Raw genomic sequence first — 11,863 nt, forward strand, 5'->3', positions numbered from 1 at the left:
TGCGGTTATATATATAACAAGTTTACAAAAAAGCTCATTGAATAAAAACCAAAGGAAAAATATTACATTATTTTTTGTGGATTTTAATCACAAAAAAATAATATGCGGTTATATATATAACAAGGTTATAAAAAAAGCTCATTGAATAAAAACCAAAGGAAAAAATATCATATTACTTTTGTAAATTTGTATGGCAAAAACATAATGCAATTATATATATATAACTTATATTTATACATTAGAAAAAATAAAGGAACTAACTTGATGGTAGAATCCTGCAGTAGAGTTAAGGAGGATGGGACTTGTAGGGGGGTTTGGTGGCTTGCTATCATCATGGGGTATCATGTTACTTACAAGGTTCGTGCCAAATAAAGCTTTCAATAATTGTTGGACACTCCTGGGGGTAGGGGGTAAAAAGGGTTAGTGGGAATTTTGTTGTGAACGGGGGTGTTATACTGTAGAATAAGGAAAATGGGTCAACTCTTGCCTACACGCCAGGTCCTATGCTGTCTCATAGACTGCTGTTAATTGTTTAAAACACACTCATGATATTTGAATATTATGTGCTAAAAGTGCCCCATCTTCCCCCAGTCCCTATTTTACTTACTGTATAGTTAAAGTAGGCTCCACAGTAAATAGACTCTTCATATAGTTAAGCAACTCTTCAGTGTAACTCCCAATATCTTGGAAGACAGCCAACTCTAGCACTTGTGATAAAACATCAAGCGTTGAAGAGAGAAACGAACAAAATCTGTCATCACAACCAAACTCCAGGCTCCCCTACGCATTGTATTGTTTAGTGGTTAAAATACTTTATTTATTCAACTTTTCTTGATTTTTAGAGCAAGTTTGTATTCATATTTAAAGCATTAAAAACTTATAAAGGGGTTAAACTTTTGTTTGTATTATAAAAATTTTAAAATAATTTTATTATAAAACAAAACACCTTATTACAAAAAAGTTTTATTATAAAAAAAGAAAAAAGTCTTGAGCAGTTTTTCTACTTTTTTCTCAGAATATCAGTTCTTTTAGAAATACTAAAACTTTGTGGTTTTTTTAATTCAAATTAAAAACTTACTTTATAGTTTTTGTATGACCCAGTTAATTGATCAAACAATCTCATCAGAGTTCGGTTGTTGTAAAATGAACCAATCAGCTTCTTTGTTGGCTTCTCATCTTGATTCTGATTGGTCAATGAAATTTAAATTATTAAATTAAATATTTAAAAAAATGTTTTTAATAAATCAGTTTAGTATAGTGATATCTGAACTGTAATACTATTGTAATAAATACAAATAACTGAAGTTTTAGACACCTAATGTAATAGGGAAAAAATCTTTAAATGATGAAATAATGTGTCAATTTAAATGGTTGATTTCTCATGACTCAAAAGACTAAAATAACGACTGTCATTGTCTGCCATGCGATGATAATTAACTTAAATTTATTCATATAAAGACACCATGTATGGTATGTAATAGACTTTAGCAAAGCAAGGAACTGGTTTAAGAGATAATTTTCAGACACATGTACCACTGGATACTATTTGATATGGGTGTGGTCCTACAGCATTGCACAACATGAGACCTGTGATTTATACCAGAGTTGGCCCCCTATTTGTATGTGTCATTACACAGGACTTATGTAATACAACCAATAAAGAACTGCAAAGAATTTGGTTCATACAATTTTGAGATTGGACAAAATGGAACACAAATTTACTGATACATCACTCATAAATAAACACAGTTTCAATCCCATGCCAACATGCATGTTATAAACATGAAGAAAATGCCCAAGCAGCCATGCAGGATGAAAAATAACGTTCAAAACATTCACAATTAAACACCTCTTTGTTCCCAGGCTTGCCGAGCGACGATGTAGGAAGCAATTTCCTCGTCAGCGGAGGAGAGGACCTATTCTGCTCGCCAGGAGCCTTTTCCTTCCTCTTTATCGGACTAGGGATGTTGCCAGGAGCGATATTAGGAAGCACGCTCTGTGTTTTTGCATCCAATCAGTGTGAAATTAAGTAATTTTGTGGGAAAGTGGGGTGTGTGAGAAAAAGTTAATTTTTTTTGTGGATTTTTTGATTTTGTGCGGAAATATTATAAAGTTACAAAGATTTATAAAATCATAGCAGTAAACAATGAAGCTTAAGCGAAAATAATCATTATTTTAAAAACATAATGTTACTTTTATATGCCCACTCTGCAGTGTTTTAAATGATACCAGTTTGTTGTTTTTCAGTTTCTTTTAAAATAAAGAAAAAATAGCAACTTTTTTTTCAAAAGTAAAATTTTATTTTTTAGTTTTTGTGAAAATACCTTATTTGGTGGTGATGGAGTTACTTCAGATATCACGTGATGCATGATAGATGAGAGTCTCGTGAGATGCGTGAAAAGCTGATTTGCATATGAACCAAGCACTGGATCATATATGGTCGCCCAGCTACGAGCTGGAGACAAAAAATGACAAAATTTTGGAGAAATGATTAAAAATGATGTTGATTGAGAAATCCAAGTTTGTATCATATCAGTTTTACAAACTGTATATTTCAAATATAATACTTTTTATTCAAAACTTTAACTATGATAGAAATAATTTTACGCTTATACAGTTGTATGAAGAAGCTAATAAAGTACCATATATACAGTACACTATGCATTTAGATATAAAACATAACATATCTTTACCATTGGAAGTTACAGTCTTAACTGAAACTTTTTCAAAAGACTGGTCTTCAATAGCAACAGGACCAAAGACTTTCAAACCTGAAAATTATACAACATTTATGTGACTTTTTTCTTATCAAAAAATTTGTCTACTTTCTGCACACAATATTGTATTCTATTAACTGGCCATATATATATATATATATAGTATTAAAATACAAACATGATATACCATCACTGGCAGCTCCTGCAACAAGATTTCCCGCCAACACCAACGCATCGCTGTGTGCAGTGACATCAAGTGGTAGCCATGCCGAGTGCAATAATGACATCACAAAAGGAAGAATTCCAAATTGTTGCTGGCTTCCATTAGGATTTGAAGACTTGAAATTTTGGGAAAATATTATTTAGCATTGGGGTAAGAGGCCAATCCTGGCCCAGTCTTAGGACCTATTATGTGCCATGCTGCAGGACTTTTCCGCATAGAATTTTAGTATAGTTACCTATACTGCGCACTGTGTAAAACTGTAAAATGTGAGCTAAAGTACATTTCAAATATTTTGTTTTTTTTTAAATTAAATTATTTTTGGACTATTTATGGTAATTCTTTATTGAATAAACTTCTTGACAGTGAGGTTTACATTTTAAAAAATTGTTTGTCTTAAACAAGAATAAAATTTGTCTTTGTAATATATTCAGTTCACTGACCTGTCTCTTTGGAATTTTAGAATCCGAAGAATTGGAAGAAGTTTCACTTTCATTGCTTGAACTACGAGACCTAAAAAATAATAAAAACAAACAAAATGTATAAAAACAGGAGAATAAGGCAATTTCATTGCACGCACCCTGTGTTTGTGTAAGTATGGGGGGATTAACAAATTTTTCATTCCTGTCATTTTATTTTTTCTGTATTATTGAGGTATTACTATTGCATCGTATTTGCTGACAAAAAACATAAAAAAATCTCAAAAAGTTATACAATAATAAGAACAACGGTTCTCAATGCTTAAATTAATTTACAACACTTAAATATATTACCTATCATCAGTCACTGCATAACATCCCCATGCAACAGGGTGATTGGACACCATGTATTTGATTGACAGTTGTTTGAGTGCAAGCAAGCAACCATATGTTTGGTGTTTGTTGGATGAATTAGTTAGCATGGTGCTTACTTCGCCCACTATGTAGGATAAGCTGGAAAGTAACTTGTGTTAGAATATGGTATAACAATAAGTATTGTATAAATTCATTTTATATATATTATATATATGGTGGGGTGGAGAAAGATGGGACACTTTTAGCATATAATATCCAAATATCCGGATTATTTTTTAAACAATTAACAACGCTCTATGGGAATCATGAGGACACGGTTTATAATTCTTTGAATGTTCTTAGTTTACCACTCAATTGGACAAGAAAGTAGATGGAAAAAGTGTCCTATCTAACCCCACCCTACTATATATATATATATATATTTATATACATATCAGAGCAGAGTCACAGTTCATTATTGTAAGAATTCCACAGCTAGCTTTAAAGAACACAGGTAATAGTAAAAGTAGGGAAACTTGATTTTTAAGAGTTATGAAGAAACAAATTTTCAGAAAATGATATTTAATTACAGGTTTTAATATTAGTGTTTCACCTTTCGCAATATTATTGGTTCTGTTAATATAAATTTTTCTCAAACTCTATTTTTATTTTTAAATTTTTACCTGTCTGTTATGCTCCCACTATTCTTGCAATCCATCTCATATCCTCTGTATGTTTTCAACAAGCTCTTCGCTGATCCCGCATCATTGCTCTGCTCCTCTTCATCCTCGTTCCTCATCTCTGAACCTCCCATCCACTGACGAGTCATCTCGGCAGCTTCAGAGGTCAAAAGGTCACCGTAGAGTTCATTCGGGGTTGGGAAGCTTGTTGGCATGGTTACGATGGTGGCAGCTGCTGTTTTCCGGAGCCGCAGGTCATCGTCACACAAGCACTTGAGGGCGATGGAGAGAGCATGATGGGGTAGTGACTGTGTCTGGTTTAATAAAATAAGAATAAGAAAAGAATTAACTAGTTTAAGTAATGTAAAATATATATACATGTTGTTGCAGACATACTACATATATAGGAATGAAAAGATCTTATGGCAAAAGGTTTTGTTTATGACCCTAAAGGCCAGATATTTTGTCTGCTATAATATAATAGAGTCTGTAGAAATATAAACACTATATATATATATATATGTGCTTAGTTTCAGTATTTTTTTAAGGTTTAGACTCCAGTGGTCTTCAATGAAAAAACAACAACAAAAATCATATGATTGTAAAAAAAAATATGCCAACATATATATAGATATATATATATGCATTATTACATAGTTTTAAAAAAAATTACCAAAGTTAACAATAGCACAAAAATATTAGTCTCAATAATAAAAATATGCACCTTCACAGATGCAGCATCTCTTTTGGTAAGCAGCTCCAAATAAGCGATTTGTCTGTAGTTAAGTGAAGCAAGAAGTTCAAGCAGGCTGACTTTGATAAGCCAATACGTGCTGCTTTGTAAACCAACCACCATATGTAACAACTCCAATCCATAGCTGAAGTACTGGTGAAAAGAAAATCAATATAAATATGAATATGAGGCTCTTGATGACACTTAATGTTTTTTAAGGTTTTTTGGAATTAAAGAACTTTTTTGGTGGTTATTTCACGGTGGAGCAGTTTGAGTTAAGTTTTTACAAGAGAAATAGAACAGAAATCTATGGTTTTTATCACAATAGATAAAAAAAAATTCTGAAAACTGTAAAATTATACATTAAACAATTTAAACAAGTAATCACTTAACATATAATATATTTTTATTATATTTAAAATAAAATCTTTATTTTATATATATGGGACTTCAGATTTAGACCTAATTCAGCCTACTACCATTGTACCCCAATAAAAAGCATTTAATTTAAAATTTTTAAATAATTTCATTGACTTAAAAATAAATTTTAATAAACTTACCATGCTATTTAAAAGTGTGTGGACACATGATGTCACTGCAGAGCACGCTTGCCTCGTTGTCGTGGATGACTCGTCAATTAATCCACCATGAATCAGCGAAATAAGGTCCTCAATTGTTGGACATTTTAAGCTGGTCGAAGAATTTTTTTCAACGTTTTTAAACCAATCTTTTATTCCTTGTCTGTGAAATGGGGGGAAATAATAGTTAACTGCCATAGTATAAACTGTATTTGTATTTTTTGAGAACATTTAAGTTCAATTTTTTAAAATAATTTTTCTGTTAGTTGCATTTTCAGTTGATAAATGCACCATTTTGTTATTTACTGGGGTACCAAAAATTAAACATGCATAAAAAGGGAAAAATTTTAAGAAAAAACATAAATGTAAGCTTAAATACAATACCTTACTAAGTACTTTATTACCTAATACAGTTGCAAAGTGTAAATGAAGTTAATATAATACAATGTTTCACCACATGTTTCACCAACACAAAACGGTTACAAAAAAAGAAAAACAATATTTTTACCTGTTTCGTGTTACCACTGCATCAATAAACACACTGGCTAATGTAACAGCGGAACCTCGCAATTTGGGGTCCGAATGTGTTGAATAGAGAAAAACATTCGTCATATAATGGCTTGAACTCTGTGGTAAATTTAAATTTTACACTTTTTGTAATTCAAACTTATTGTGTAAATGTGTCGTTAAGGGAAAAAAAGTCTAATAAAAAATATGAAATCAACACACACACAATTGTTTATATATATATATAGATTTTTTGTGGCCAGGAATAATTTAATTTTTAAAAACCGTTAAGACTTTATCAAGGTTAAAAGTCTTGAGTGTTTCCAAATGGGGAACGAAAATGGATCTTTAAAATAATATATATTCATCGAATTTTTAGACCAAACAATGAGTTCTTGGGAATATTTATAGATGAGACAGTGACCGTAAGTACCACAGTTCATGGTGTAAATCGTTTAGGTTCATTAAAATTAAACAGTTATGCATTCCAAAAATGCTCTTAAACCTGACAGCGTTATTTTGCAGTCAAGTCGGAGCCCATTATAGATTCCCATGCAAATTAAAATGGGGGAAATATCAATGTACTATACATATACTTTCCTTTACTGTAGGACATCACCCATACAAATATAGATGTAAATTAAATTAACTCTAAGCAGAATCACCTCATAGTATAGAAGTGAGTGGCATACAGCAGCAGGATAAATCTTAACAAGTTGAGATAAAGTGTTCATGGTCAGGTTCTTATTGCTTACTCTGACCTGCAAAGAAAGAAAATATAAATTTTGTTCAAAAATATGAAACAAAAAATTCCTACTAGTTAAAAAAAACAGACAAGTTTGTTAAAAATAGTTTAAAATTGAAAATAAAGCTATGGGTACACTTTTTTAGACATGACCTACTTTTTTATTAAAAATTTTCTGTTTGTCAGTTTTAGTTCAGTTTTACCTGTTTATCTGGCAGGACTTCACCTGTTTCCATTGACAATAAGAATCTAGAATGAAGAAAATTAGAAAATAGACAAGTTACAAAATTTATAACAGAAAATTTTAGTAACTTTAGCTCTGTATGAAATAAGAAACAAAAGTCAAATTATAATGGGTATGTGCATCGAGTATAGGCGCAAATCTTTTAAAAAAACAGGGTGGTCCTTACACAATATCTTATTGTTTTTACCATTTACTGAGGATTTTCATCAATTTACTTATACTACATGTTGGGGTAATGGGCCAAGTCTGGCCTAAGTCCCAGGTCCTCACGGATCTCACCAATACAGAATAGAATATACTATGTGTACTTAGATTATTTACATGGAGTAGCATAATTGATTCCAGGATATACAATATATGTATACCCTGCATAACCAAGTTAGGTACCCTTGGCTTCAAGACCTACCTTTGGCAGAGCATTCGGGCAAGTGTTATGATTGGTAGTGTTGAACTTTCAGTTGCATAAAGATGGGAAACAGGGATGAGGTCCGAAGATGTAGAAATTGGATCAGATGCCATCTTTTCAAGGGAGGACTCGCTTAATGACTCTTCGTGACCATTTTCGGGAAGTTTGGCATCTTTGTCATGATTGGTGATGGTCTGATCCAAATCAGAAGGTTCTGTTTGATCGTTGTGTTCAGTTGCTCCGTTTGTTTGTGGAGTTTGCTCATTATGAGGTAACAATGGATTGGATGGAGGGTCTTGATCTTCCACAGGAAGAAGACGGATGCAGGAAAGTTTATCCTCGATTGTTGAGCTTGCGAGGCTGCTTAGGGATGATACTGCAATAGATATTTGGGCAATTTTAAGTGATGAATGTTCTGTTTGTTTTATACTACTGTTTCATGGCTTTGCTGTAATGTTGGGATAATAGGCCAGGTCTCGCCTAAATCCCAGGTCCCATGGCCTGCAAAGCTATATAGAATACTGTAAAATATTTTAAACTTTTAAGTGGTTATTAAATAATTATATCTCTGTTTCGTATCGTTATACTGTTAACTACTACATCCGTTACACAAGAAAAATTAAATTTAAAATTTTTTTGGATACAAAACTGGTAATAAATAAGTGCTGCACAATATTTTTCAAACCTTCATCTGTAGTAACTGAAGTCGCTTTTGTTTCAACTTCATCTGGCAACACTGTGCTTGGTGTGAAACTCGTTGGTTTAAGCTTTCCACATACAATCAACACGGAAGCAAGTTCTGATGAAAATTCATTAAGCAGATGCTCAAGCAGTTCCAGTGCTGCTGTGACGATGGTGTGGTCAGTGTTGTCCAAATAAAAAACGCAAGCATCAAACACCTGTAAAAAAAACAGTTTGATGAGAAATAGGAAACATTCGAAATTAGAAAAAATATTTTTGTAATATTTTGTATTATTTTTGCAGTATTTTTAGTAATATATTGACAAAAGTGTTTTTTGTAATATTTTTAGTCAAATGTTGACATAAGATTTACTGGGTTTGGGGGTGGACCAATTACAGCCAAAATCCCAGCTTTTCTAAAATAAGGGGCTCACACACATAGAACAACAAATATCTAACAAATGCATTTGGAATACCAAATTCGAGATAAAAAGCATTTCATTAAAATACATTTAATGTCACAAATTTTATTTGCATTCAATCCAAATTATACATCATATTAAAAACAAACATAATAGAATATAAACTAATACCAACATGAATCAAAATGATACAAAACAAGGCGTTACCTTTAAAACAAGGTCTCTGTGTTCATTTAAAATATGTTGCTCCGATATTTTTCCTGGAACACACGTTTCAAACAGCGGACTAAGAATTCTTAAAGCTTGCAAACAACCCAACACAGTGTTCCTGTCTGTGTTTCTTTGAAGTAGGATATCTGAATATAAAAAAAATACAAAGTTAAAATGTGCATTGTTTCGATTTTTAAAAATATTGAGTAAAAAGTAATAAAAATGTACACCTTTTATGATACCAAATGTGACCTTACCTATACAAAATCTAACTATAAGTTGTGTTTCAATAGTAATAATTAAATTATTGATTTGCAAACATTAATTGATAAGCATTAGTTTTTAGCATAAATAATGGTACATGTGTGTGTTTTATTCTTGTTACACCTATTAAATTAAGTACTTCTCCACAATTTTTTCTAGTACACCAGCAACAGAATTTCATATTTCCTTGTATTACACAGGTAATAAACGTTCATAATTTCTTTAATTTATTTTTGCACCCATTGAATTATAAGTACAAAGTACTTCTATACATTTTTTTGCCATTTTAACAGTAACAAAAGCTCATAATTTGTTGTGCTACACCAGTATACGATATTCATAATTTCTATTTCTTTAATTGTATTACTCACCTAATATTGAGTTCATTAAAGGGCCAATTACCAAGTTTTGCTTCCTGCAGTTTAGAATAACAGAGTGGAGACACACACATGCTGTTCGACGCATCGTCGCCGATTTGTGAGAGAGATTTTTGAGAAAAGAAGCAAGAAGACCTTGGATTTCTGATTCACTTGCAAAGGGTCCAAGAATTTTAAAGATTTTCTGAAAAAAGTTTTTTTTTATTAAGCAGTGAAGCCAAAACTATTATAGCAATTAAACAGTAAAAACTTGTTAACATTTTTCATGTTTTTCATTTTATCACATTTTTTCTAGGTCCTCACTCTGGTCCAAATAAGGGTAGCGAGACACAACGTACGACTTTAGCATTACAAAATAGAACCATTTTAAAAAATGTTTTCTAAGTTGACATTTTACATAACCAGTCAAAAAGTGTACAACCTAGCCTATTATAAAATATACAACCCATATCTTCCTCACCACAAGTGATAACCCGAGTGTCTCCTGTACTCCATCTTCCTCACGTTGGGAGATGCGGCAAAGACATGGAAGGAGATTGAGGATGTAGGGACGACATTTATTCGAGCGGATGTTATGAGAAAGACGAGAGAAGCGGTCCAAAGCTGCTCGCAAACTACGAGGGTGACCATTCTAAATGTAAAGAATATTATAAAATGGAATCTTTATATTTATGTTCTGTTCTATATGGGGTGAGCTTTTATTGGCATGCCATGGGATTTATGATTTGTCCCATTAGCGCGAAAACCTACAGCCTAAAGGGCATAGGCTATATAAGTTGCTATAAATCATTGTGTACCAATATATAATTTATTAAATTTAATAATAACTTTTGGGACAATAGGCATCATATACCTTCAGATTATAGCCTACCAAAATTAGGACAAAGATAGCTTATTAAAAGAACAAAATTTTAGGTTTTAAATATTATCTACTCCACCTTTTTGATTTCTTTGTAGAGTTCAACCAGTATCTTACTGTTGCTGATTTCATAAAGACCTTTAATGAGACGATTTAAACATTCGTTTGCATTAAGCCTCACATCTGCATTGTCATCTGCACACGATTGTAGCAATGTCTCAACAGAAACAGCTGGAAAATAATACAAAGTGATTTAATATAATACTTTTAAATAAAAGTGTTAAACATGGTGCATATGCTTTAGTAGTATGGTCAATAAAAAAATCTGTTTATAAATATTGAATAAAAATGGTGTGGCATTTGATATGATACTTTTTATAAAAAGTAAGTGCATTGCTGTCATACTTGCTTAACAAGTTATATATCTGTATCATAAGGTTTCTAAACAAATTTGCATGTTTTGCAGAAGATTTGTAATGACTGCACGCATGCACATGAAAAAAATAACCAACTAGCACATCTTGTCTGCCAGTGCCATATTAGGCAAGTAAAACTGTCTCCAATCAAGTATATATGGCGAATAAAACATGATTCTGTCGTTTCTTACCCAGCAAACCAGGATAATCTGCTAAGCTTCTGATTGAAGGAGAAATTATTGATTCCAATACAATGTTGCAGTGACTTTGGCGTTCATTTGGAGACTGAAGTGCATCTTTTTGACTAAAAATAGTTATTTTTGTTAAATTTGAAACACTTTATTTTTAATTTTAACGACTTTTGTGTGTTAGGTAGCCTAAATAATATAATAACAGTGTTTTAAAATGCTTAGATTTTTAGGCTTTACCAAAGCAACAAGTCTGTTCATGTGTGTGCATTGTACTATTGCAGCCTTCAAAAATAAAAATAAATCGGAAAATTAAATACAGAATGAGTATTATAAGTTAATGGAAATAATGACAATTTAAAGGCAAACTGACGTCTTGTCTTCAGAGCTGAGTCCACCATAAAAGAACTTCAGAGCATTGACAGACTTGACTAACTTTTCCATTATGTTTGTAAGACTAAATAAAGCTTAGCATTCGCGGTACGTTCTCACATTGCAAATGTTTATTTCACACAAATCTATAATCCTGTAAAATTGCACGTGTAAGTATTAAATACATTAATAACAGAAAGAATATAAATAATATTAAAACTACAATTGAAAAAAACGTCATTTTGCCAAAATTATACATATTCAGTGTTTCATGACATATTTTACGCTACATTTCAATATACGTTTTTCCAGTAGCCAATCGTACGTTCTGTCGCCAAAATCGCAAGAAACAATCTCGTTCTTCAACGTTAATATTCGACACACCTTATTCTACTGGTCTATTCCAATATGACTTATTGACTGTAGATTTTCTTCAACGTTAATATTCGGCATACGTTCTCCTAGACCTAG

At 31.9% G+C, this 11,863-nt stretch overlaps 1 protein-coding gene across 5 annotated transcripts in view; it reads right to left on the minus strand.

The window, feature by feature from the left end:
• Nucleotides 1–11,799, minus strand: part of LOC149735658 (huntingtin-like) — a 32,704-nt gene extending 20,905 nt beyond the window's left edge. For all 5 annotated transcript variants that reach the window (XM_089878482.1, XM_089878479.1, XM_089878481.1 and 2 more), the window contains exons 1-23: nt 11,394–11,799; nt 11,024–11,136; nt 10,496–10,647; nt 10,018–10,188; nt 9,552–9,741; nt 8,914–9,062; nt 8,289–8,502; nt 7,604–7,979; nt 7,157–7,202; nt 6,874–6,969; nt 6,210–6,328; nt 5,684–5,864; nt 5,115–5,276; nt 4,394–4,704; nt 3,711–3,869; nt 3,381–3,450; nt 2,905–3,055; nt 2,694–2,771; nt 2,325–2,455; nt 1,850–1,996; nt 1,079–1,183; nt 608–780; nt 262–397 (exon numbers count right to left, since the gene is read on the minus strand). In XM_089878482.1, the coding sequence (XP_089734608.1) occupies nt 262–397; nt 608–780; nt 1,079–1,183; nt 1,850–1,996; nt 2,325–2,455; nt 2,694–2,771; nt 2,905–3,055; nt 3,381–3,450; nt 3,711–3,869; nt 4,394–4,704; nt 5,115–5,276; nt 5,684–5,864; nt 6,210–6,328; nt 6,874–6,969; nt 7,157–7,202; nt 7,604–7,979; nt 8,289–8,502; nt 8,914–9,062; nt 9,552–9,741; nt 10,018–10,188; nt 10,496–10,647; nt 11,024–11,136; nt 11,394–11,464 (3,501 nt within the window). In that variant the 5' untranslated portion in view covers nt 11,465–11,799. The remainder of the gene's footprint in view (nt 1–261; nt 398–607; nt 781–1,078; nt 1,184–1,849; nt 1,997–2,324; nt 2,456–2,693; nt 2,772–2,904; nt 3,056–3,380; nt 3,451–3,710; nt 3,870–4,393; nt 4,705–5,114; nt 5,277–5,683; nt 5,865–6,209; nt 6,329–6,873; nt 6,970–7,156; nt 7,203–7,603; nt 7,980–8,288; nt 8,503–8,913; nt 9,063–9,551; nt 9,742–10,017; nt 10,189–10,495; nt 10,648–11,023; nt 11,137–11,393) is intronic.
• Between the last annotated feature and the right edge of the window lie 64 nt (nt 11,800–11,863).

The sequence above is a fragment of the Ciona robusta genome, chromosome 5 (genome assembly GCF_009617815.1).
Source record: "Ciona robusta chromosome 5, ASM961781v2".
NCBI lineage: Eukaryota > Metazoa > Chordata > Ascidiacea > Phlebobranchia > Cionidae > Ciona > Ciona robusta.